The sequence below is a fragment of the Crocodylus siamensis genome, chromosome 1 (assembly GCF_052110815.1).
Source record: "Crocodylus siamensis isolate JL-2025a chromosome 1, ASM5211081v1, whole genome shotgun sequence".
Lineage (NCBI taxonomy): Eukaryota > Metazoa > Chordata > Crocodylia > Crocodylidae > Crocodylus > Crocodylus siamensis.
Genome location: NC_143395.1, coordinates 201915745 through 201943714, shown reverse-complemented (window position 1 = coordinate 201943714; position 27970 = coordinate 201915745). Strand labels below are relative to the sequence as shown.

Here is a 27970-nt window from a genome sequence, read left to right as displayed (position 1 = left end):
TGAATTTTCTGCTCCCGGTGTTCCAGCAGTGTTGTTCAAAGCTATTTGCACTCTTTGAATTGCAACAGCTTTGCATCTGACAGCGAGAGTGTACCTATCATGTGTGCCTGCTACAGCATCACACGCATATGCACCAAAGGGCAAATTGATAGAGAGAGGAAAATTGTTCATGGAAGCTTGTGGGAAAGGAGTCTTGGAACCTAAAGCAGGCGCCCACAGCTGGGCAGAGGTGAAGCAGTGTTCCCTGGGAAGTGATTTTTTCAGGTCAATTTCTCCAGATTTTTAGTGTGATGAAAGAGGCAAAGTGGCCTGAGTTCTAGCCTGCCGTTAGTGTTGTGAACACTTGGGGACAGGGGCATGAATGAGGCTCTGAGCGAGCTGGATGAAGAGTAGTTTGAGGGTCAGAGAAAAGGTCCCAGGGAGTCCCTGGAAGGACAGAGGGAACTGGAATGGCACAAAAAAGACTGTTTTGGGGTAGAGTCTGCTGTGTTGTTTGAGACATTGGCACTCTGCCTCCTCCTCTTTGAAAAAGAACCCCCCCACCCCTTCCTGGGAGCTGACAAAAAGAAGGAGGTCTCAGAGGATGGGGGGGTGTGCTACAGATCAATAGGGAAGCCAGGCACTGAGAAGAGCCAGGGTCTCAAAACCAAAGACTTGCCCCTCGAGAAGCCATCTCAGGGCTGGCTTTAGGGGGTCTTCTCAGAAGAGGGAAACCAAATACGGCTGTTTCTTGGGAAGTCCTGAGAAAGAGGCATTGAATACAGAATCAACAGACAAGCAGTCCTCAGACTTACGACACAGCTGGTTTCTGAAAACTGCGTCTTAAGTCAAAATGTTGTAACTCAGAACTGATTTTCCCATAGGTAACAATGTTATAAAGGTGGGGGTTGGTTTCTGAACCAAGGCCTGATACCTTATTTTCACTAAAAATGCCCTGGAATTTTGTACTTGATCAATTATAGATAAGTAAGATCGCTACCTTAATGTGCTTATATTGTAAATAGCAATCATGTTGATTTGGAAGGACTTCTCTGAGGTGTCTGCTGAACTTTTTGAAGGGCTCTTGGCTGGAGTTTTCTCAGGAGTCCTGGCTGAAGTTTGTCTGCTTTCTTAAAGAAAATGCCCAAGGAAGTTTGGACTGATGTTCTCCAGAGAGGTGGGTGATGCAGCAAACTTGTTCGTTGGTGTGGCATGGCATTGGATCAAGCATCGTAAAGTCGAAACTGATGTCAGAAAGTTGAAGCAAGGTGTCAATTTATAAACATTGCAAGTGCAAAATGTTGTAACTCAAAATGTTGTAAGTTGAGGACTGCCTGTATCATAATTGTAAAAGGGCTGGAAGGGACCTCCAGAAGCCACCTACTCCAAACCTGCCTGAGGTGGGATCATCCTTATCCAAACCGTCTCATACATACCATAATGTAAATTCTACATAAGAGTACCCTCAAACCCTGATGCAACACAGACAACACCCTGAGAGCCTGGCTGACCTGTGATGAAATTCCTGGGCCTGTAGCTGGGCAGCAGTGCCTGCAGCAGGCTGAGTGGTGGCCCCCATGGAGTCCCAGTGGAACCAGCATTTTTGTCAAGTGTCTGCTATCATCAGCTGTCACTGAAGTGACCAGATTACCAATTCACCCGAGCAACCGGAAGGTATGAGCAAGTAGCATCCTTCATTTGGCGAGGTTTCTGCAATGACATTGTCTCTGAATTTAAGGGTCACACATTTTGTTGAAAATGCAGGTCTTTTTCAGCCTGGTGGTAGCAGATTTGAGTGGTCCTGTGAAAGTCTGGTGGGAGAAATGTAAGTGTCCAGAAGACTTAACACAACAGACTTGGGCACAGAGAGATTTCAAGTGCCTACAGGGTAAGGCAGCAACCAAGCACACTCAACCTGAGTTCTCTTAGGGATGAGGACTCTCCCTAGGTGCTGTAGCAGGCTTATTTGCTTCTGAGGTGGCTCGAGGCATTCAAAGGAGACAAAAGCCCCCTTTCTTCTCACTGTCCTTTATGAGAGCCTGTTTTTACCAAATAGTCAAAGAGGCCGTGAAAAGAACTGGGCACAGAAGAATACGGGTCAGTGAGGCCTGGACACTGCAGGGTCCTTTGTCACCCTTTCCTGAGGAAACCTCCTTTCCAGTCTGTGTTAATCTAGTATCTTTTTGTCTTCTACCTCCTTATGAGGGCAAAGAAAGAACTACCAAAGCAATTTCTTTAGTTCTACCGTTTTTTGTTTCTTTAGTTTTACAGTTTTCTTCCTCCCCCTTCATTCTTCTGTGTAAAAATATTCTTCCTCTGACTCTCAGATTACTGTGCAAGGGTGATTCTTGGACACAAATAATATAAACTGTACCATAAAACTGCTGGCAGTTTTCTGCCACACCTCAAAATGGAGCCATTCCTAGAGCTATAACACACGCACACACCCCCTAGCAGGTGAACACGATGGTACTGGGGAATGGCGCTCAACAAAGGAATTTGCTGTACTGTAAGTGGTTCTTCCACATATTTTTCATTATTTGTGGTAGGCAGGACTGTGTCGTGCAGGCTTGAAAAGCCAGCAGTTCCATTTTTAGACAGAGCCCACAGCTGAATGCAGTTGCTCCAGTGTCCGGGTATTCAGTCCTACCTATTCCTGTCAGTTGTAGTTCATGGGTCACTGTGGCTGGGGTCGGGGAGAGACTCATGGAGAGCTGCTCCCCCATCAGATGTTTCCCATGCTCATTTACAGTTTGTTAATTCCTGGCTGGTTCTAACCACTCCACTGCACTGAGCAGCAGTTTCAGTGGTTTATGAGCCATTGCCTGGCATTTTTCTCTGTGACTGTTCCCATCTAAGACCTGCCTATACTGGTGTCCCCCTGCTGCAGGCAGCCAAGCGTACACAGAGGAGTTCTCTTACTATTATTCCCTGTTGGGCACTGACAGAAGTTACTTTTGTTGCATGATCGGCCCCTTGAAAGCACTTCACAGCCTTGCCCTTACAGAAATGCATAGCTGCAGAGCACTTTAAAAGTGCCTGACTGCACAATAAATTAACCCTCATGTAATGAGGGGTCAGATGAAGGTGCTTCAAAGTGGAGCAACTTCATTAACTTCTGTCTGTTCCTGTGCTGATTAGGGCTGGACTGATGCACCTCAGTCCCACCCCTGTTGCTGTGTGCAGGGGGGGAGAGGAAGAAAGGAGGGGAAGGGAGCTCCAGGCTGGGGTTTGCCCAGCCTGAGCTGGAGGGACAGCATGTGGATTGGAGCCCCCCTGCAATCCATGCAACCCCGCTTCAACTCAGGCTGGACAAACCCCAGTCCAGAGCTCCCTTCCCTCCTTTCTCCCCATCCCATTCTGCAGACAGCACCAGAGCTAAGAGGTGAGAGGCAGGTCTGGGGGAGAGAGGCTGGAGACAGGCAGCTCCTCCTGGATTGGCTTCAAAGTGCAGCTTGATTCCTTCAAACATCTGTTGGGTTGGGGAGATCACTGTAACTCATAGCACTTTCTGCGAAGCCTCATGACTCATGAATTAGAGCAAGGAGCTGCATGTCTATCTGCAGCTGTTGTGACCAGGTAGATACTTAGAAGAACATGCCTCAGTATCCTCTGTCCACAAGCCCACCAGCAGCTTGGAGAACCCTGAGGCTGCAGTCACAGATGCAGAACAGCTCAAAAGGAAAGAGCGGGCTGGCTCTATCCACTGCACTGTGGTTAATTTTATCGTTAGAAATAGCTAAGGCCCTACAGGCTGGTCTCCTGTTTCCCTAGGCACCATGGAAAGGAGCAGCAGGAGGCACCTGGCTTGCACTGCCAGGCTAATATCTGCCTCTGGCAAAGTCTGTAACCAAAAAGTTCTTCGTCTCTTGTTTCTGCCTCTGGCTTGGAGAACAAGTCTCCTTGGCCTTGCATTTCCAGCCAGCAAATCTTCTGTCAATTTGCCTGGCATAGTAGTGCTGGTCTATCTACTTGGACAGTCACCACCCTGGTTTGAAGCTGCATTACTCCATGAAAATGGTTGATTGCATCTTTGGGAGAGTGCAAGGAGAATGCTTGGCTTAGCCACTGGCTTTTCCTAGGTCTGTCAGCATCTTTGGCTCCAAAACTCCCCTGACAAGAACTCTTAGCACCTCTAAGTATGCTAAGTATGGCATTTATACCCATACTTTTTTTCCAGCAACACACTGGAGATCTGCTGTTTTGGAGCAGACTCCATTAATCAAGTATGCTTCACATGCGAGTTGAGGCGAGCTGCACTGCACCTCGTGCAGTTGTATAAGTGGCAAAATGCGCATCAGCATGCAGTGCACTTTTGACCTAAAGCACCTCCGAGGTGTTTTAGTTCAAAAACGTGCTGCCGCCATTTTCTCAGCACTGATGCGCATTTCACTGCTTATACAGCTGCACATGTTGCAGTGCCGGGCACATTTCAAAGCACCTGGTGCTGTGATGCATGTAGGTGTAAAAATGCTCTTTCAGACTAAGATTTCGTCCAAAACAGGGCTTCACAGAGGCAAATGAGGACACGGCCTCTGTCCTACAGAGTTCACTAAACCAGCCTCTGGGCTTGAAAGCAGTTGCACATGAGTCAGTCCCAGTACCTGAACTGAGCCTCACTGAATGCACAGGGGTGCAGACTCTTCCCCCCTCAAGCCGGCTTCAGGTGCAGGGCCTGCATTCAGTCATGGCCCACACATTCAGGATGATAGTAAATGGCACGGTGCCTAGAGAGGGGTGTCATCCATGCAAACAATAAGACCTCATAGTAGCCAAATGAGACACTGGCACATCTGAAGGGTGCCTTCATATCACATGGAGACAAGGGGATCATTGGTTTTAATATTAACCCACTTCTCATGGCAGTAGATTTTAGAAGGGATGAGAAATAAGGGAGGGAGATTCCTGAGTAAACAGCAGTCTCTAGTGTATGAAGAAGCACAGGCAGGGCATAGTGGCATGAGCACAAGTGGGAAATGAGCAGGGTACTTTGGTGGGGGCTGGGAATGGGGCAATGAGACAGGAAACCCAGGAGACAAGATCAAGGGGAAGTCACCCCACAGAGAATGAGGTGGTGGCAGTGCATGGGAACTACTGGGGACTTAAACAGAGGGAGGAGGAACTTGTGACAATAGCACCCGATGGCACAGATCCCTGGCCTTGCCAGCAGATGTTTGGGCACGGTGAAAGGCCAGGTAAGTATCTAGGAAACTGGAAAGGAGAGAATTGTTGGGGCAGGAGGTGATTCTGACAGGGGCATCCTTCAGGACCCTGAGGTGAAACAGAAGGGCTGGTGACTGGGAAAGAAAAGGAGAAGGTTTGGCCATGGTCTGTATGAGGGCAGAACAGGGCCAGCATTAGCCACAATGCTGGGGTGCTACATTATTCAGGATGGCTCTGGCTTAGTTACATCTTGCACCCCTGAGGGCACATTGGGAGCTGATTCTTTGAACAGTGCCTCCCACCCTGGTGGCAGTGGGGGATTCATCCCTGTCTGTTCTTCCAACTCTTTGGAGGACCCAGCCAGTGACTGAATTCTTCCAAGAAAACTTTTTTATACCCAGACTTGGAGCTAAGGAAAACAGAAGGGTGGATATGGAAACACTGGCACTCAAGACAGCATGTTACTGAGCCACTGCACTCAGCTGTAGATTACCAAGTTGGAATAGCTAGGACCCAGGCATTTGCAACAGCCCAATTCAGAGTGGGAAGTCAGAGAGTGAACACAGCCCTGATTTGCAAATTCTTCCGCCTTCCAAAGTTCAGGCCCCTCCAGCTATGGTTTTGACTCAGTTGGGGAATCTCCCTGCCCTGTGTTATGCAAAAGGTCTGACTAGAAGATCTCCTGGTCCCTTTGGCTTTAAATTTATGCATACTGGGAGCATCTACACATTGCCCTACAGCGATGTTGTTACTCCAGTTGCCTGGTCTGCACTGTATGCACAACGCACAGTTATTTTTAGCCGCTACTTTGCTATAGCAGCATGCTAACACGGGGGAGCATGCCACTACAGTGAAGCAGCTGCTGGTGACATGTAGATGCACGCGATTGCTACAGGGACATACAGCGTCACTATGGTGATGTAGGGTGTTGTGTAGATGCACCCACTGTGCAAAAAAAGTAAAGCGGCTGACTGGCACCAGGGGAAGGAAGAATGCTAAAACATGTGGAAGTGGTCATGGCTGTCATGGACCTATGCTACCCTGCCCAACCAGCCAGAAGCCATGTCCTGGTCACAATAGCTCCACCAGCTCTGACTTGATGGCATGTGAGTGGGCACAAGGCTCAGCAGGCACTTCCCCCTCATCACACTAATGTGCTGAGCACACTGTTAGATGAGCAAGCATGGGAGTCCATTAGTGACACAGGAACTTATGCTGGTGTGTCTGATGCTCTTTAATTACACTCATTAGGTTCCATAACCAGAGACATATTCAGACCAGGCAAATGTGTTGTTGTTAGACTCCTGCCAGACCTGGAGGTGTGAAAGCTGATACGCAATTACGCAGCGGCTGCTCTAGGAAAAATTAGAGGATTCAGCAGGTGTGTATACTGAGGACAGCTTTGTCTGGAAAAAACTTGAGAGTTGAAACAAGATTGTTGTTAGGGAAAACCAAGCAAAATATGTAATAAGTTGGGTTGGTCAGAAAGGAAGTGCCTGCATTGCAGAAGTCTGTTGAAATAGCAATTCAGAAGAAAAAAGTAGCTTCATGATCCCCATCAAAAAAAGAGCTTTATTGCATTTGATTCATAGATGATGGCATATCTAGTATGCCATGTAGAGGTTACTTGGAGGTAGAGGCAATATGTTCTGCACTGCTGCTCAGGCCATGTCACATTATAATATAAAATGCTGAAGACAAATAAGGAAAATAGAAAACAAAAAAACCCGATGTTTCAGAATCCTGCATAAGTGTCATAACCACTGAGGATCCCACTCCACTACGTGGTGTGACACCAAGCCTATTGGTACAAACCAATGTCTCTCCTGCGAGCATGTACAATCCCATCCACAGGCCATGACAAGAAGTCAGAGGCAAGGCCTTTTTGGAAAATGCATGGTGAATATTTTTTATTAGCAATGGACTATTGCAAGACTCCAAATGCAATTTTTCTCTGTCAGTCATTGTATTGAATAAACCAAACAACTGGTTCAGAACAATGTTTTATTATCTCTACTGTTATAATCATATTTTAATAGTAACTTACAGTTTATACAGCGCAGTATCAAAATAATGTTTCGTAACTTGATTAAAAGCAACAGCAATAATTCCTGGGATGTAAAATCAACTCTCTTCATCCAACAATATATCTCAGTTGTTGGAAAACTTCACACAGCTTCTAAGAGAAGCAGAAAAGTTGTTCTTGCTTCTCATTATGATGTGAAGGTAACAGCTACACGGAGTGCATGAAATATTTTGTCACAACAGAAGCTGAAGAGAAGGCCTGAAAAAAACCCCACTTTAACATCTTCTTAAAATGAATACATTTTTTTATATCCACAGGCCTCTGTAACAGGAAGCCTTCTTTGTTCTCGGTCTGTTGCTTGTCTGGACAAGAAAATATTCAGATCAAAATAGTCATATTAGATACCTATAACTAAGCAATAGACTGTATATTGAGGAACCTAGGTACAAATTGCCTGTCTTTTGGGGTTGCTCTAATGGAGCTATGAGGTCTAATGGGGACTCGACCTAGCTGTAGGTGCTGGCCTCTACATTCTGGAGTTTCAGGAGTTAGTACCTGTTCCTGCTTGCACAGAAATAAATTTCACTTCTGTTAGCCTCAATATTAGGACATCTGCACTTAACTCTTTAAAATGGCTAAGGCTGTCTAAATTGTTCTATTCATAGCTGTGAATTTTACCAGTTCAGGCATCTGCTCTTTTTCAACTCATGCCTCCAGTTTGGGGAAACGCTACAGAATGCTTGACTAGGGTGGTTCGGTCAGGGATGATCTTGTCTTGAGCAGGAGCCTGAACTAGATGACATTGTAAGGTCCCTTCCAGCCCTGCTTTCCTATGATCCTATGTGCTGTAGTCAGAGAAACAGCCTTCCTTGTCTATCTTGCCCAAGGTGCAGAAAGATACTTGTCCTCTTCCACTGACTTCCTCTGAAATCTGCTACAACATATGGTTCTGATCCTGCAAGTAGATCCCAGCAGGTGAGTGCCAACACTTGTGCAGAGCCCCACAGATGCAGGCAGAGCTCTGCTCGTCTATAGGGCACTAAGTGACAGAGCACAGTTTACATACTTTCATGTATGGCTTAGACATGATGAAACACTCCCCAAGAAAAAAACATGAACAAGAGGAAGGCAAAGAAACTAGCCTGTGAAGGATGATGATTTCCCCATATTTAGGCCCAGGAGAGAGTCAAGTTGCTCAATTTGGAGATTCCCTTTGACATATACAAACTTCTGAGCCTGTTCTAGGGTGACAGGAAATGTCTAGTTAAAAGTATCAAAACATAGAGATAAATAAAGCAGGTTCCCAGTTCCCACCAACAAATGGTATCTGAAAGAGAAGACACTAAAAAGAATCTTATTTTACTTAAAATAGGTATCTCCAAAAGGCTTTTTTTTTTTTTTTTTTGTGGTATGAAGTATAATGCCATATATAACAGTCTGTACACCAAAAAAATGCCATTGTAAGGTGGTCAATCATCTAGCAACAGATATTTGTGAAGTAATTGGATTTCTCACAGGAAGCTCTGGAGCTTTTATGATGATTTCCATCTCAGTAGAGAGAACACTTCATGGATCACATATGATAAGGTGGCTAAAAATGCAAATACCTAAAATGAAAAAAAACCCCACAATCTATAGGTTATTATTACAGAGGTATTATGTTCTTAGATTGAATATATGCTTCAGAATATATAATTATTCTTTATGTTTGTCCTTTTAGCACTGCTGTAAACTGAAGATCAAAACCAATTATTTAGCTCCACAGTTGCTAGGGGAAGGATTTTTCAAGAGCTCTTAAGTCACTTAGGAGCCCCCTACATCTCACTGAAAGTCAATAAACCAGGGGTGGGCAAAATGTGGCCTGTGGGCCAGATGCAACCCACCAGGCCATCATATCTAGCCCATGGGGCCCCTAAAACATTTAGAAAATTAATATATATCCACCCCTGGCTGCCTGTCATGCGGCCCTCGATAGCTTGCCAAAACTCAGTAAGTGGCCCTCTGCCCAATATTATTGCCTGCCCCTATAATAGAGTTCGTTCAGGATCCTAAGTGCCTATATGACTTCTGAAACCAGGACTTAGGCTCTTAAGTGACTGAGATACTTTTGAAAATGTTTTGCCAACTCTTTTTATATTATTTTTTTAGCCTCATATTATTCAATGTTTTCATAGCTGGGCATTTCCAATTGTCTCCCTCTCAGTTCTATCCTTTCTCAAAAAGGCCACAAGCTTTCACTATTTTTCAGTGTGCCTGAAGCCACAGATGATCTTCTGTTAAGATAGCAACCACATTCCCCACTGTCTTTGCAGGGAGCAATAAAGCTGCCTCACATCTCTAGCTCTGGCCAGTGGGAATGAAGCCCAAGGTGCCATTAGGGAAGGTCCACAAGGTTTATGTATAACACCATCATTCTTTAGAAATATGTGTTTAACAGTGTTTAACATTGGACATGTGAATTGAGCACAGGCTACTGCTTTGGAAATAGATGCTCCCAATTTCAAACTGGATACATTTGAGATGGTGATGAATTAACCAATCAACACCACTCATCATGACAGTGAAGAATTTCCATTTTGGAAGTGGTGGGTATTAAGTTGTTTCTCGAGCCATTCAATTTCCCCTCCTCATACATGCTGTTTGCCCCACCAAAACACTGGTTATGGCTTGGAAGCTATTTTATAAACTTACCACTGCAGCAATGTCCTCTTGGTAAGTTTTAAATGGCAATAGAGCTAAGGAATCTTTGATAACAAGCGTGGCGCTGGCTTGCAAAACAGCAGCACTCAGATAAAAGAGAGCAGCAATTCCATGATAGAAAGCATCCTAGAAAATAATAATAATTTACAGTAACTTCCAGGAACACCATTCAAGACACAGAAAGAAGTGAAGAATAAAACCCTAAGTATGTTATAAAAGCACACGCAGGTCACCTGCAGCGAATCCAATGAAGACTCAAACCAGTGTGATTTGTGCAAATGGGATTCTCCTCTAAAATTAAAAGGAAATTTGGCATTTTGGCCAGATAAGGAGCAGGATCTGATGCCTATACTCCTGACTCCTATTCCAGAAGTAAAAAATTGGACCCTAGAGTACGTGACTTATGCTAGAAATTCTCATTCCATCAAGAATATAAGTGCTTTGGGTCAGGGAGGGCCAGATTCTGTTCCACCTATAAATAGGTTTAGGTGCATAAGAGTTTCATAGTTTCATAGTTGGTAGGGTTGGAAGGGACCTGAGCAGATCATCAAGTCCAACCCCCTGCCATGGCAGGAAAGAGTACTGGGGTCAAATGACCCCAGCAAGGTGATTGTCTAGCCTTGTCTTAAAGACCCCCAGGGTAGGAGCCAGCACCATTTCTCTTGGAAGTTGGTTCCAAATCCTAGCCGCTCTGACCATGAAGTAGCGCCTCCTGATGTCTAGCCTAAATCTACCCTCTGCCAGCTTGTGACTCTTATTCCTAGTCACTCCTGGTAGTGCTTGCAGGACAAGGGACTCCCCCAATGCCTGCTGGTCCCCTCTAACTAGTTTGTAACACACCACTAGATCCCCCCTCAGCCTTCTCTTGTGGAGGCTGAACAGGTTCAGGTCCCGTAGCCTCTCCTCCTAGGGCCTGCCCTGCTGCCCCCTGATCATGGAGTGGCCCTCCTCTGGACCCTCTCCATGCTGTCCACATCCCTCTTGAAGTGCAGCGCCCAGAACTGGATGCAGTACTCCAGCTGCGGCCTGACCAGTGCCGCATAGAGGGGGAGAATCACCTCCTTGGACCTGCTTGAGATGCATCTGTGGATGCATGACAAGGTACGGTCGGCCTTCCTGACTGCATCCCCACACTGCCGGCCCATGTTCATCTTGGCATCAATGATGACTCCAAGATCCTTTTCTGCCTCTGCACTGACGAGAGGGGAGTTCCCCAACCTGTAGGTATGGTGCTGGTTCTTCCTCCCCAGGTGCATCACCTTGCACTTGTAGGTGTTGAAACCCATCCTGTTCTCATCCGCCCACCCCTGTAACCTGTCTAGGTCCGATTGTAGCCTATTCCTCCTGTCTAGCGTGCCCACATCCCCCCACATCTTAGTGTCATCAGCAAATTCGAACAGGGTGCTTTTTACCCCCTCGTCCAAGTCACTGATGAAAATGTTGAACAGATGTGGGCCCGAGGACCAAGCCCTGGGGGACCCCACTGCCCACATCTCTCCAGGTCGAAAATGACCCATCCACCACCACTCCCTGGGTGCGGCCCTCTAGCCAATTGGCGACCCAATTGACTGTGTAGGTGTCGACACTACAGTCCCCCAGTTTCTTAATGAGAACGGGGTGAGAGACAGTGTCAAAGGCCTTCTGAAAGTCCAGGAAGACTATGTCCACTGCTACCCCTGCATCTACGGATTTGGTGACCTGGTCATAGAAGGCCACCAGGTTGGTCTGACAGCACATGCCTCTAATGAACCCATGTTGGTTGCCCCTAAACCTAACCTCCCCTGATGGCCCCTCATGGACATGTGCCAGGATAATTCTCTCAAAAAGCTTACCCAGGATCGAGGTAAGTCCTCCTTCTTCCCTTTTTTGAAGATGGGAACCACATTGGCCCTCTTCCAGCCCTCTGGCACCACACCAGAGCACCACGAGTGCTCGTACAGCCGTGCCAGGGGTCCTGCAATGACCTCAGCTAATTCCCTCAGCACTCTGGGGTGAGATCGTCCGGACCAGCTGATTTGAATACATCCAGTCTCTCCAGAAGTTCCCTGACTAGATCCTCCCTGATCCTTGGCTAAGGTGCGCCTCCCCTGGGGCCTAACGGGGTCCCGGTAAGGGGGCTGATCTGGTCCCTGCTCAGGAAAATGGAGGCAGAGAAGTCATTAAATAGGTTAGCTTTGTTGTCTGGTGTAACGACCAAATTTCCTAGCATGTCTTGCAGGGGCCCCACGTTACCCGGTACCTTCTTTTTGCCCCCTATGTATTTAAAAAAGGACTTCGTGTTGTCCTTAATCCGGGAAGCTAGTCCCAGTTCCAGCTCCATCCTGGCCTTCCTGACCGCCCCCCTGCAGCCCTGAGCAACCGCAGCATAGTCCTCCCTGGTGATGGGTCCTCCCTTCCATTGGGTGTACACCTCCCCTTTAGCTAGGAGACAGTCCCGGATGCTTTTGGTGAGTCATGGGGGCTTGTGTGCCCTCCTGCTCCCTTTGATCCGTGTTGGGATTACCTCCCTTTGGGCTTGGAGGATTGTCTCCTTAAGGAGCAACCACTCTTCTTGGACACCTGGCTCCCCTCCCCTCTGGGACCTCAGTGCCTCCCCGACTATTCTCCTTAGCTCACTGAAGTCCGCCCTCCTGAAACCTAGGGCTGCTGCCTTGCTGCAGGCCTTTACCACCTTGCGCTGGATGGTGAATTCCAGCAGGCGATGATCACTGTCACCCAGGTGGTCGAGCACCCGCAGCCCCCTCACCAGGTTGTCGCCCATGGCCAGCACCAGGTCCAACAGGGCATCTCCCCTGGTGGAGCTGTGCACCTCCTGGGTTAGATGGAGGTCCTGCATTTTGGCTAGGAACCTACGTGAGCGGTCAGACCTGGCTGACTGCTCTTCCCAGCAGAAGTCTGGAAAGTTCAGGTCACCCATGATGACCACATCCTTTGACCTAACTACCTCCATGAGCTGACTTAAGAATTCCTGGTCAAGCTCTTCCCGTTGGTTGGGTGGTCTGTAGTAGACCCCCACCATTAAATCTCTTTCCCCTCGACTGCCTTGTATTCTAACCCAGAGCACTTCCGTGTGCCCCTCCTCTGACCCTGTGCTACTTGATGCAGATGTGTATTCCTCCTTGATGTAGAGCGCCACACCCCCACCCTTTCTCCCTGTCCTGTCCCTCCTGTACAGTCTGTAGCCCTTGATATTCATCCTGCTTGAGTTCCTGAAAAGTTGTTACTGCAGAAGTGGATGGGTTAAATTAAATTTCTTTAATTTAATTAAATCCTTAATTTCTTACATATCTGTGGTGCCTGTGGGCCACTTACTGTCAGGCCAGGCCCATGTTGCAGGTCACTACTTCATCCCAAGTCAGTCAGTCAGTCAGAAGTGAACAAGCTGAATTCACAAGACACTGCTGATTACCACCCTCCAGCTATACCCCTGCACTAAGACAATCTGGGGTGTCAACAAGATTTTGCAGAGGCAGGTCACAGTCTTGAAGCAGGCCCCTTGCATGGGGGCTTCTCTGTGTGAGGTCACCCTCCATGCCCAGTGGGCATGGGTTCAGCTGCTGGCAAATGAAGGGCTGCCGGAGACAAGGGCTCCTCCTTTCTCCCCTGTATCAACACCCTGAAGGAACTAGCATCCTCAGAGATACCAAGTGAGTTTCTCTCTTCCTTGCTGTCTACTCTGCCCTGGAGAGAGGCCATGTACAGCTTCAGTGCTCCCCATGCAGCTCAGTCAGCCTGCTGTACCTCAGGGTCTGTCTATACAGTAGTCAAAAGCGCAACTGTAGTTTACAAAGACATACCCAGAGTTGCTCCGAACTAGCTAGCTCACACCTAGCTATAGTAACACAGACCTCAGTAGGACTGTACTACCTGAGCATTTATCCAGCATTGCAGATGAATTTTGCAGCTCACAGCGAAAGCTGGGGGGCCAAAACTAGGCAGCTAGCTGCCCTTGAGCTACCATGTTTAAAGCTATCAGGCCAATATATATAAAACTTGATTTAATTAAGAATGACTTGTAGTTAAGCAGTAGTCTTACTCCTAGGGAGTAAAGTACCATATGTAATGAATTCATCCAAACTGTAGCACATGCCCCTGTCCTCAGGACAAGGACAGCTGGCTGGGCAGGGAGACAGGACGCAAGTGCCCCCAACTCTCTACGTTTCTGTAGGCAGACAGAAGGCCATAGCCTCACCCTAGAAGTACCTCAAGCCGTAGGAAGGGGCCTAATAAGACACCTGACCATGTTCTAGGTCTGCAGCAAGGGATGTCCAGTCAGTATAGGAGTCAGTTCAGCAAACATATTCCTCAAAATACTTAGTTACTATACCACTTCAACACTGAGTGGCATTTTCCTATAGTGCCGCATTGTCTCATGGAACTTGTAGCTCAGGTACCTCAAGGCCCCATTTTCCCTAAGTGGCTGAGCTCCCTGGCCTAGTCTTTCATGTGCCTTATGCAGACAGGATACCACCTTGCACCATGGGAAACATAGGCTGTCAAGGGGCCTGACCATCAGAAAGTAGGCCTGAGCTATTAAAAGGCCGTCTGCACTGAGATGATGCAACCCCAGAGGGAAATGCAGGTGAGTGGTGAATCAACCCCAAACTGCACTTCAGTTTTTGGCAGAAAATTTAAAAATATTCAGCAAAATTTAAATTCAGCATTTGGCATAAAAATGATTTTATCAGAAGATCCTTGACCAGTTCTAGTCCTGATCTGGGGGTTCCCATGCCAAATCTGCAAGAATATTTTTATTTTCCTGTGTCTCTACTTCCCATCAGTGACTGCGATCCCAAATGCAGCAGAGAACTACCAGAGAAGAATGGACCCTTTGGGAGAAAGGCAGGAAGGTTGATGTGGACTGTGTCCCCAGGAAGGTGCAAGAAGGCAGGGCACAGTGGCACTTTGGAGACTAACTGGTTCAGAGAGGTATGATGTTTTGTAGGTCACAGCCTACTTTGTCAGATACTACAAATGGACTGGACTAGCAGCTGATGCCTAAGGTGCCATCCTGCCTTACTTTCTGTCTGGCTTCAGATTAACATAGCTAACCAGCTCTGTATTCAAGGAAGGGGTAGTAAAGGAACAGAAAATGCTGCACTGCTTAGCTCCAAGAGGAAGCAGTACTTTATCAGAACAGGGAGCAGCCTGCTCTGCAGCTGAGTTTTCAGGGCCAGAAGATGCTTATTTTGCATGGTGACTTGACATCAACTTTCGGTAAGCCTGCAAGGACACAGAAAGAGTCAGTAGACCCCATCCCAGCTATACTCAGACCCGTGCTTGACCAGTTCCAAGGATTTAAGCATGTGCCTAAGTGGTTGCAGGGCTATACTGCATCAAATACTCTATAAATAAAGAAAACCCAAACAGAATAAGCTTACCAGTGTGATCCATGAAGTTTTGCCACCATGAGCTCCTATAATATATGATAACAACAGGAGTGTGGTGATTACAAAGCAAAACACCGAGACAAACATAACCCAGCCTTGTAATGTTGGTAGAGCCACTTTTGTTGAGGCCACCAGAATCCAGACAAGACCCCCAAAGACCTACAAGAAAAAAACAAAAGGGAGAGAGAACAGAGTTATCAGGTCTTGTCTCTGGCATTGTATTGTGTCAGGATATGATCACAAAAGACAGGCTGAGTCTGTGGGGTCTGCCAGAAGGGAGCTCAGCCTCAAAACCATGTCTTTGGGAAGAGGCATCAGCAAAACTAGAGATTCTAATGTAAAATATGTTTTCAAAGTTTTGACATTGTTCTGAGAGAGGATAACGATGAAACATGTAGATTTTCCTGTTTCTTATGCAATCCATACAGCAGCTGTTACAGAGATGGGAAGGACAAAGAATCACCCATATCTGCACCTGATTGTCACCCAGAGGGTCACTACCTTCTGCTATTCATGTATACAACAGTACTAAACAAAAAGTTTTATTTAAAAAAAGACAAGAATATGTTTGGCCTGCAACAACCCCTTGAGGAAGAACCTGCTTCTAAGGATTTACAAGAAAGAACAAGGGGACTGGAGACTCAAATTTTGGTTATTCTTCTCCGAGCAGGCCATGCTGCTAATGTGCTCAGCACAGTACTATATGTCCCCTGCCCATCGCCAAATGGCTGGAAGCATTTGGCAAGGGGGCACTTTGAGAAGAGATCTGTAGTCTTCACAGAGCCATCGTGCTAGGGGGCACCCTGGGAGGTAGCTAGATAACACAAAAGCTTGCTGACAGGATGAACAAGATGCTATTCCACCTGCTGGGCATCTAAATGGACTTAGGTGCCTAAGTAGGATTCTGTTTCACCCTGTGCAAGCCTCTGAAATCTGTTAATGCATGTACATTTGTAACACACTATCACCTGACACAACTGACTCATAGAAAAGCAGTGAAAAAAAAAGAGGACCTCCCCACGTTTTGTATTAACTTTTTTCAGAGACTTGAACAGGGTGGAATAGAATTTCATTTACGTACTTAAGTAAAGTTAGATGGGTGGAATATAATCTGTTATGACATGCTGCTGTGCATTTTCCTGGTAAGAGAAGCAATGCAGTTCTAGGCAGAGGGGGGTAACTGACAGATTTTGCTGATGATTTTGAAAAGTCAGGTTGTACTGAAAATGCAAATGCTCATAAAATGCAGAGGTTAACAAAACTGTCCCAGGTCAAACAAAATCTTTCACTTTGACAAAATTATGTGGTTCCTGACAACTGATGGGGCCCAGACTTATGGACTCAATGGGTCACTGACAAGGCTAAGATTTACCTTTCATTTCAGTTTTGGCATTTTTAAATGGTCTTTAAAGTCAAAGGTCCTTTTGTAGGCCATTGAGGCAGAGCTATACCATTTCCTTAATCTCAGCATGAGAAGGAGGTGACCTGGTCAGTACCACACTCCAGCCATTTTTACCCAAGGCAGCTCCAGGTACCCATTGGATGGGAGAGCCTCAGTGCCAGCTTGTAAATTGGAATGACTAGACACACACTGCCCTCATCTGGGATCAAGCCCAGGTCCTTCCAGAGTCAGACAATAGCCAGTCAGCCTATCAAACGAGCTACGCAGCTTTAAAAATCACAGTCTTTAACAGTGGTTTTAATTAAATTAAAGGAAATTTCAAAATGAAAGCTTGCTTCAAAGCAAAAGATTTGAAATGTTTTCTTGCTATTAAAAAAAAAAACTGTTTAGATTTTTTGCTTCCATGAGCAATCTGGTATAACTGACACGTTATAGGGAGGATTGGGCCAAGAGGAATCTCATGAGGTTCAACAAGGACAAGTGCAAAGTCCTGCACGTAGAACAGAACAATCCCATGCACCAAGACAGGCTGGGGACTGACTGCTTGGGCAGCAGCTCTGCAGAAAAGTACCTTGGGGTTATAGTGGACAATAAGCTGAATATAACCCAGCTGTGTGCACTAGTGGCCAAGAAGGTTAACTGCATACTTGGCTGCATTGGTAGGAGTGTTGCCAGCAGGTCAAGGGAAGTGATTATTCCCCTGTATTCAGCACTGGGGAGGCCACATCTGGAGTACTGTGTTCAGTTTTGGGCCCCCACTACAGAAAGGCTGTGGACATACTGGAGAGAGTCCAGCCAAGGGCAACAAAAATGGTGAGGGGGCTGGGGTACATGACTTATCAGGAAAGACTGAGAGAGGCTTATTTAGTCTAGAGAAGAGGAGACTGAGAGGGGATTTAATAGCAGCCTTCGGCTACCTGAAGGGAGATTTGAAAGAGGATGGAGCTAAACTGTTCTCAGTGGTGGCAGATGACAGAACGAGGAGCAATGGTCTCAAGTTTCAGCAAGGGAAGTTTAGGTTAGATATTAGAAAGAATTTTCTCACGCGGAGGGTAGTAAAGCACTGGAACAGGTCACCCAGAGAGGTGGTGGACTCTCTATCCTTGGAGGTTTTTAAGACCCAGATAGACAAAGCTTTGGCTGGGCTGATTTAGTTGGGGGTGGTCCTGCTTTGAGCAGGGAGGTGGACTAGATGACCTCCTGAGGTCCCTTCTAACCCTGATTTTCTATGATTATGTTTTCAAAAAACATTTCAGTGCCTCCAACTACTTTATTAACTGAAAAAGGGTTGTGTGAGAATAAATTTCACTTCCCTCTAGCTCTGAGATATATAGGTGAGTTCAGTCAGTTAAAATGTAATTGTGCAGGGCAACATTTGGCTTGATCCTGAATTCCTTGGCTGAGATGAATTCCTCCACCAAGATCAGAAGATGACTCCCAGAAGAAAGGGCTTTCAGGGCTGGGCTCTCAAATTGTAAACTATTGTCTCTGCCTTGCTGTCTTCTGTGTGTACAAAAAGGGAGCATCTTCCAGGAGTCAGCACTTCACAGGCCCTTTCCCAGCTCGGACAAAGCCTAGCTGGGTGGCCTTTGGTAAGCCACTTAACCATATTGCACCTCACTTACCCTGTCAGGAGCTACGTCACTGGGATGCCATGACAAGGGCTCCACTTATATTTGTGCTTTGGGCTGCTGTAAATGTAAAAATGTTGTGGCATCTTCATTTTTCTGTGTGCAGTAAGGTGGATATGAATGTTAAGAAGCACCACAACAAGCCCAGTGCAGCTGGGGGCACAGCCAAGTCATGGAGGTTGAACACAAGGCTCCCACTGACAGTGACCTCCCTCTGTTACTCTGCCACTGCTTTATAACTGACAGCAAAAGAAGAGGGCTTTTTTTTTTGTTTCTAGCTATATTCTTCAAAATTGATCTCATGTCCTGCTGTACTGGGAATGACCCATTTTTACAGCTTGCACTGACTGGCTGATTGTAGCGAGTCTAGTTGTCTACAGGATTCAGTGCTACTGAAATCATGTTGTTCCACATTCAGGACAATGCCGATAAAGGAAATGGGCCTTTATTTGCTGAACTAAAATTAAGCTGCTAGTTATATTGCTATAAAATGCCTCCAACTGTGGTTTTTTATTTGTCTCCAAGTTCACCCTCTGTAGAAAGATGAACAATGACCAAACACTCAGTAGATGCAACAATAGACACCTTCCTTCCCATTATTGCACCTAAAGGCCATGGTTAAGATCAGGACCCCTTTGTGCTGTGTGCAACAGCACAAAGCCAGGCCCTGCCACATATAGATGACAACCAAAAAAAGGATTTTTAGGGGAAACTGAGGCACCGCTCAACTAAGAGATCTGCCTAAGACAGCACAGCAAGAACATGATAAAGCCAGGAACTGAACTTGCATCACCTGAGGGCTAGCCTCTCCCCCAGGTTGCTGCCAGCAAGCAGATTGTTCTGCTCTCCCCGGCAACTCCCACCCAGCCCATGAAGTGAATCAATGGGGCTGTTGTTTATGGTTTTGTGAAAGGATTAAGCAAGAGAGATCTGGTTAGGAACAGGTACACCACCAAGACTTGAACAAAACATAAAACATTTAAAAAAAAACACTGAGGAAAACCTAGCCACCAGAAGCCAACCGTGACGTGGTATGGTAGTGACGGTGATGTGTGTACATGCTATTGTGTAGCCTCACGTGCTTCTCGTGGCGTGGTTAACTCACCAGGCAGATGTCCTGAAACAGTGACACAGGTCAGAGCTCACTAAGCAGAAAATATGACTTTATTACAGGGAATAAGGGTGAAGGCAGCCCTCCTGGTGATGTCCACTCTCTTCTTCTCTAGGTGGAAACACTTTACCTCAACACCCTTCTCAGCTCCCTCCTAGGGCCATTTCCTGAACTCGGATTTCTTCCCACCTGATTGGAGCCACACCTTTAGGGGCAATCTGTGAACATATTGTAGACAGAGACCCAGCCAGCATGCCACCACAGCCCCCGCCCCCATTTGAAGGAAACGTCTTTATGACCGCTGGCAAAGAAAATAATCAATGAATTAGCTATGCAAGCACCATCTTCATGCCATGATGGCAAGTACCAAAGGAAATGTGATTTCTCTCACACATAGGGGTGGCCTGAGTGGTGGGGAGCCACCAGTCTCCTGGAAGCACAGTCAAGACAGATCGGGCTCCAACAGGAAGCTCCATCCTGGCCTGTGGAGCCCGGCAGATATCAAGCTGTGAGCTCTTCCACCCCATAACATCCCCCAGCTTGTCATTTGTAGCACTGACAAAAGAGCAGTGAGAGGCTTCCCCCATCAATACTTTGAACTCAGATTAATAGTCAGGGAGTAGACAGGCCCCCATGGGTTTGCTCTTAAAGAGGAGCTGTGTCTCCTTCAAACTCCAGCACCGTCTTTGGTTGTCCTGCGTCTTTGGTTGTCCTGCCTTGCCCCTTTCATAGGTGAAGAGGCAGCATACCTCAGCCTGTGCTGTTGCAACCACCTGGGACCAGCCCAGGATGTGACATGTGGCATCGGTATTTACGCAAAACTTCTTGCCTCATTCTAATCAGAAATGTCTGGAAAACAGTCCCAGCCCCAGCAGTAGGGGAGCACATTACCTGTTTGCTCACATTTCTCACTTCCTGCTTGGCAGAACAAAGGAAAAACTCCCTTAATTTACCAGACTGCATTAGAATCTGAGCATCCGAGGTGACTTGGCTCACCTGCCATAGTTTGAAAGGGAGAAGCCACCAGCAAACCATGCCTTCCATCATCTGTTATTTTTTGCCACACCTGTCCCTGGGCTTGGTTTACCCCTTCTACTCTGAGGCCTTCTTACATAGCATTTGAGAAGACATGGAAACTTATGCTCCCAAATCAGATCATTACTTCCTGACAAGTTTCGAGAAGGCATTTTTCAATTCTAGCACAGGTTTTAAGACCTGTATTGGAGCCATTCAGACCTCACTAGAATATCAGTCCCCACAAATGCCCTGGATCTTGTTACAAATACTCTGGGGCCAGTGAAGTCCCACACCAACCTAGGAGCATCAATTCCTACAGTGGTTTGTCATCGCCGGCTGCCACCAGCCTCTGGCCATTTGCGATTCTGACCCTGCCACAGCAAGCAGTTAGTTTCTGAGGTGTTTCCCTATGGGAGTCTTTACACAACGTTCAGGAGACATGGAAGCTTGCATTCCCAAATCAAAGAGGTCTCCCTGAGCAAACAGCTACCAACCCGCACAGAGGTACTCAGAGACCGCAGTGGTCTAGACACTGTTCTTGGAACAAGGCTGTGCAACAGCAGCGTTAAGATACGGACAGTCCAGTCTTGAGAGCCTGCACTTCCAGCAAGCCTGAGCCACCATGGCGTTCTCTAATTCAGGGTTGGGCAATTTATGGAGGCCCACTTAAGGAGTTGTGTTGAGCTGCTGCAGAGTGGGGTGGGGAGGGCAGGGAAGAAATGACCTGGCCCAGTGTGGTGGGGTGTGGAGGAGGAGCAATTGATCCAATTCAGCCCTGGGCCCATCCACCCTGCACCCAATGCCAGGGACACTGGACGGAGTGGGTGGGTGGAGTCTCCATGGAGTCTGGCCAAGGATCCCTGCAGGCAGGGCGTGCTCAGGCAGGCAGGCAGGCAGGGAGCAGCATCTGGGAGCAGGACTGGCAGCTGGGCGGTGACAGTGCAGGGCCAGGGCCTGGGACAGAGCCATGATCCACTCCCCGCACTTCAGTGGATGGAGGAGGTGGATGTGGGGCAGACCAGCTGGGGTGCTCAGGAATCGGGGCTGGCAGCAGTGGTGGAAACACTGGCAGTGGCAGCCAGGCAGAGCAAGCTGCCACTACAGGGGCTGCCAGGAAGCTGAGTCAGACCACTGTGCTGCAGCCCTGCTGTGCACCTGGGGGTGGCAAAACTGGCTGCATATGCCACAGATGAGGCTTTCCTCTGCACCTGCACCTGGCTGGGCCAAGGGGCAAGAGGACGAGGGTCCACAGGCCATACGCACATACATCAAGACACCTAAGTACCTGCTTAACTTCAAGCATGTGTTTAATCTTATTAAGGTCATTGGAACTGTAGCAGGACCAGGCCCCAGGGGTGGCCATGACACCCCTGGTGGCCAAGTGACTGCTCCCCACTCCAGCTCCTCAGGGCACATTCCCTTTTCTACCTCATCTGCCACACGGCCTCCATCCTCCCCTACACCCATGTCCATGCCTTGCAGGTGTTACTCGGTATCCATTTGGAGGGACCTCCTGGCCCTAACATAACACTTGACCCCCTTGGGCCTCAAACCTTTGTTGGGGCTTCAGCCTTCCTGATTTTACCCCCTTTTATCTGGGCAAGTCCACTACCTCAGACCCTGGGCTCCAGCCCCTTGATCTGTGCTCTTTGGGCCCCTGGCCCTGCTCCTGTCCTTCTTGGGCTGCTCAGTTCTCTGGGGTCCAAGCAAAGTTGCTTAATAGCCACTCAGCCCCATTCTGGTCCCTGGCCCTTGCAGGGCTCTGGGCTGGGTGCCTCTCAGGCACCCCTGCAGCCTCTGTACCACCCCCAGAGCTGCTAGTCCTCCGGTGTTAAAAGTAACATAAATATAAGCAACCACTTCCAACTAAAAATTATCACCGCTCTGGGTCAGTGCCCCAACTGCAAGCCATGCTTCCCCCTGAGTTGTCTCTATCTAGCACCCTTAAGTACCTTCAGTGTCTGTGGGCTGGCTTCCTGAAATCCCTCTCTCCCAGAAGCTCCTGTCCCTGCAGCCTGAAGGGCTACACTGCTTTCTTTAGCCTGAACACTGGGCTTATGTACCTGTATGCACTGCTTCTTTTGGTCAGGTGGCTCCTCAGCCACCCACAAGGGTTTCCCCTTTGCTTAATGGCCAACCTGCTCTCTGCTGAAGCCCCACATGGCAAACTTAGCTCACTGCACTCACCACTTAAATGACAGGAGCCTCTGACTCCCTGTCATAGGGACCAAAAACTAAGCAGGTGCACTGGGGCATTAGGCAAGACCCCCAAGATCCTGTGCCTAATTCCAGGCTGAAAAGAGGATAGGCTGCCTGCACTTCACAGTTCACTCACTGGGCCATGGCCTTGCGTGCTGAATGGCAAGTATCAAGCAGACCCCTGGTCCTTGGGATTGGGCACAGGGATAGGGTGTGCCAGCTTGCTGGTATCCTCTTCCAAACTGTACCAGAGCCTGCTGTTACTGTTAGCCAGCTCCCTGCCACTGACTGGTGGCTTGCATGGCATAATTCTAGTTCTGAGTCCGCACCACAAAATCCAGAGCAACTTGCCTCCCTCCTCAGTAACAGCAGAAGCCACAAGCTGCTCAGGCTCCTCTCTGCAGCCTCTCACTCACAGAGGGGACTCTTCAAGGTCACCGGGATGGCTTATGGGTGGGCTGAGTTTGGTAGATAGCTCTGTGGACAGAGAGCACTTGACTCCCATGAACGCTAATTCAGGAACTTCTGTGAGCTTCACAGCAGTTGGGCTAATATGAAATGTATTCTCTATTGCAAGACTGAGCAATGAACCTTCTAGCATTCGCAGAATCAGACCTTATGCCTCCATGTATCACTCCCCTTGTCAAACAATAGGGCTAACAACTCCTCTGTGAAGCACACTGAGCTCAGAAGATGGAAGATGGCACATACAATTGATTGCTTCTCAAAGGGGCAAGGAGAAAGGGAAGCTCATTTTTAAAGACAAATCTCCACAAGATCAGTGAGGCTAGATATGGCTTTAATCATTCCAGTTCACTAGCCTGTCTTGAGGATTGGCGTAATTGGATCTCAGACACAAATTTATGCTTACAAATCAGGTTATTCCAATTTGAGGGCATTTTACAAGCAAAGAAGTTTGCCCTTCAGCCTCATGATATTCAGAAGTCCTCTCAGTTTTTGCACACAGTTGGAAATCTATAAATTCTGAGATAAACTTGGAATGAAATAAAGTTATTTTGGGAAAGTAGCTAATTTATTTTACTATTCTCAAAAATGCCAATTTTGGGGCACATCCCGAGGCTCTGTTCATATATTATTTGCTGACATTTAGCACCACCTTAAATTTGCAGCTTAAACAGGAAGACACACAATCACACACAGAGAAGTAAGAATTTAGCTTACCCATTCAAAACAAAAAAGCTGATGACAGCCTGATGGATCATCCTACCAATTATTTGTCAAGTGTGGGAAAGGATAATAGTATAGAGGCTCTGATATTTCTCCCTGAAGCCACAGGTTCTGTTGTCAAACACTTCAGAGAGCTGTTCTATCATCTATTAGTTCCCTTAAAAGCCCTTGACAAAAGAGGAGTGACTGGCTTGTAATTTAGCCTCTCATCTTCTCAAGCAGGTATAATTCTGCCTGACAATATCAAGCCTCACCCACTTCATCTGTTACAAGCGTATGAACTCAGATCACAATGAAAGCCCTGCTGCTGTGTGACTTTCTCACCTCCTGCACACGCACACTTCTACTCAGCAGTGTTTCCAAATGATTTTTACCTTCATATTGAAAGAAATAAAAATAAAAGCAACCTACCAAGCATAGCAGTGACCTCTCACTGTTCATTGTTCTTTGAACCTTTTCTAATCTCCTGATTCAGGAAAGTGGAAAGATAATTCTGAAGCATATAAAGCTGTCTCTGTCCTCCCCGAAATCCTTAAGTCTCAAGAACATTCTGTGTTGCAGAGACTGGGCGTTATGTGAGATCAGGAATTCAGCACTTCCATACAAACAGGAGATGGACCAGCATGCATGTGTCTGCACATGCATGTGTGTGTACATGCATGCGTGCGTGACACGTGGGCTTAGCACGTATGATCTCACTTAGAAATGGTTCAAGTTTCCAGACTCTGGGTGCATCTGCAACGATGGGCGCCTACACCTAACCAGCAACTACTTTGCCACAGTGGCGCACTCCCTCATTATAGTATGCCACTACAGTGAAATAGTGGCTAACATTAACCATGTGCCTGAAAACCATGTGCTGGCACGTCCAAAAGGAAGCATGGTGCAATAGCAACATTGCTGTATGAGCGCTTGTAGAGGCACCCCTGAGTACTAGGACAGTGTGACCCTCTGCCCCTTCCCAGGTCTGCCCACCTCTAGCTCTGTCCATTATATACTCTCTAAAGCAAGGGTTCCCAAAATATGGCCAAAGGTGCCCCGTGAGCTTCTTTAACTGTCCCTTTGAAATGCCCCTTCAGGGCAACAGCATCGGGAATTCTTATGATAGAACAAGTTGGGACTTATTCTTAAGTTTAGTTTTAAGAAGATTCCTTCTTTAAAATCAGTCCACTCAGTGCCCTCTATCTTGCCAACATGGCCAGTGCCTTCTCTGTGGACTGGCCTATATCAAGGATAGGAATTGCCTTCTCAAAGTGACTCCTTCAGTTCTCATTTGTTTTGAGTGCTCCAAGTCCTGCATTCAATCCTGCCTTATGACTGTGGGGTCTATGGCCCAGATTCTATTCCATTTTCACGGTGTACAAGTTGACACGATGTATAAGTCAACCCATTTTTCTGATTTAAAAAGTTAGGATTTTCATAGATCCAGTGTATAAGTCAACTGAACATTTTAGATCAGAAATATGGGGTCACTTATATTGGCCCTCGCATGCCCTCACTGCAGGCAGGACAACCGGGGAGTGGACACATGCGAGATCAGTGCCACCAGAGGGACCGGGCTGGGCTCGATGCTTGGCTGGTACAGCCCAGGTTGCGCCACTCACAGGGTCCAGGGCCATGCTCAGCACATGGAGGGGCCAGGGCCAGGCTTGGTGCTTGGCTGGCACAGGCCAGGCAGCACTCTTTACAGGGGCCGAAGCCAATGCTGCCCAGGTCATGCCAGCTGAGCGCCGAGCCCAGCCCAGCCCCAGCCTCAGCCCCTGAAAGTGGTGCAATAAAGGCGGGCTGGGCAGGGTGCTCTCCTCGCCACCGCGTGCAGGCAGGGGGAAAAGAAGGCAGCCAGCTCCGGTGCATGTAGCTTTCCCCGGTGATGTGTGAGTACTAGCAGAACTACGTGCCATGGGGCAGGAACACCTGCACAGGCCATGAGCGCCTGCCACCTGCCAGCTGCTGTGCACCATGTGGGGGGGAGTCCCCACACCCCCCACCTTCCCTCACATCCCCCACACCCACACCCTGCCCACCCAAGCTGTGCGCTCCCACCACCCTCCTGAGTATAGGCTTTGTACTCCTGCCAGCTTCAGCCCCATGCTCTGCACTGCAGCTCCCCCATCCCTGTCACTTCACTACCTAATGCCTCGAGCACTGCAGCAAGGAGACAAGTTGCCGCTGGATGCTGGGAAAGCTGAGTACCATGGTGCTGCAAGCAGTGGCAGAAGCAGCAGCCCTGCCCAGAAGCTGCATGCTGGTATATAAGTCAAGGTGAAAATTTAAGGGTCAATATTTGGGCTTCAAACCTTGACTTATATGCTGTGAAATATGGTATTTGGCATGTAAGTAGATATAGGTGCCAATTATGCCACCATTCTCAAGTTCCTGAAAAACAGTTAATATAAAAAGGTGGATGGGTCCACTTCCTCCTTGTTGCTCTTATGGGTCACTCTTAAGGGTCAGATGATAGTGCATTATAAAAATAGGTTCAGTAATGCATTTTCAGGGACTTAATCAGGGTGGAATAGAATTGCATTTGGTAAGGGTGAAGTTGCATGTTACACTTAGACCATACTAAATCTGTGGAATACCCAAGAGTGTTAAAGTTAAAATGTGCTGAGAACAGTCGCATGGTAAGGGTTAATACCGTTTTTTGAGTGAACAGCTCTCACTTGCCCCTAGAGGGTGGGGAGCAGAAGTGTGGTTTGGAGCCAAGACACCTGGGCTCTGAGTTGCAGGGTGGGGAGTGGTGCATCCTGGGATGCTGGAGAACTGAAGATTGCTTGTTTTATTTCTGTAGAGCAGACTGAAGTTAACCTAACACCAGCTAGGTGGTAGCCCAAAGTTAACCCTCTCCCAAAGTGATGTAAATTCAGATGCTCAGAGGGTATCTAGCATGAGTTGATAAGTTTTAGTGTGCAGATACTTGCATTTTAAATAACCTTAGTATGATTTAAATATAATGTACAACTTTACCCTAAGTCTATTTATGCATCCAATAAGTGGAATATAATCTGTTCCCAAATGACTGGGGCTGCCTTCCCCCTGTACCTCTCTCATCTGTCAGAAAACTGGGAGTATTGATGGGCAGGTTTTGACATTTTGGCTTTCTAAAGAGAAATGAACCATCAGATCCACCCAACTTGAGTCTTCAGAGTTCAACTGCCAATCTTAGGAAAAAAGGTCTTCCACATGGGATTGTTGGCATGTCTATCATTGGCTAGAAATGCCTCAGGATAGGCTGTTCTCAGAGCACCACAACAGTTCTGTGTTCAGGCAACTACAGAAACTGGAATTTCAACCCTTCACTTCCTGGGCAAAATCTTCAATTGTTGTAAATCAGAGGCTCCACTGAAACCTGCAATGCCTTACCAATTTACCTCCATGGAGGAGCTGACCCACTGTAGCCAAACCTTGAAAGTAGCCCAGATGCATGTAAAGGTGACTTTGTCTGATTTACTAAGGAGTACATACACAGTCTCAGCCTTGTCCCTTGCTGCCTGTTGCTCAGGGTCAGCACTGTAACTTCTCTTCATGCACTCTTCATCAATAATTGCACTCCCCAAATGTCAAGCAACTGAACATGAAATTAAAGCATAGCAGCCCTAAGTCCAAAATGCCAGAGAGAAATAAGAGACAAGTTAAGCTGCTTTCTTGTTCCTGACCCAAAACAATAAGGAAGCTACTAGGATACAAGGAGAGATCAGATAATTACCAGTAATCCCAGCAGGTATTCATAGATTTCATAGACATTAGGGCTGGAAGGGACCTCGGGAGATCATCGAGTCCAGACCCCTGCCCAAAGGGCAGGAAGTCAGCTGGGGTCATAGGATCCCAGCAAGATAAGCATCCATAAGTATGTCTATATGTGGGCGTTAATGTGCAGTAGCCTATCTTACTGTGCATTAAAGCATCACATAAAAAAGTGCTATTAGGCTAATGTGCACTAAAACTGGCTACTGCACATTAAGTGTCACCTAAAAAGCATGCACTTGCACTACTGAGCACAAGGGCAGTCTAATGTGCATTAATTTAGTACCTCACATTGTTGGGTGCCTGTACATGAGCACAGGGGCTACTTCAGTGCTCTGTAATTACAACGTGTCAATTAATTGAGCCTGCTGGAGTGTGGCAATGTAGGAGCTGAAATCCCAGTGGTTTCTTTTCACTTCT

The 27970-nt window shown here is 47.3% G+C and overlaps 1 protein-coding gene across 1 annotated transcript in view; it reads right to left on the bottom strand.

Moving 5' to 3' along the window:
• Window positions 1-7078: 7078 nt before the first annotated feature.
• Window positions 7079-27970, bottom strand: part of MAL (mal, T cell differentiation protein (MAL blood group)) — a 39849-nt gene continuing 18957 nt past the window's right edge. The window contains exons 2-4 of the mRNA XM_090052602.1: window positions 15250-15417; window positions 9860-9994; window positions 7079-8775 (exon numbers count right to left, since the gene is read on the bottom strand). Coding sequence (XP_089908728.1) covers window positions 8701-8775; window positions 9860-9994; window positions 15250-15417 — 378 coding nt within the window. The 3' untranslated portion in view covers window positions 7079-8700. The remainder of the gene's footprint in view (window positions 8776-9859; window positions 9995-15249; window positions 15418-27970) is intronic.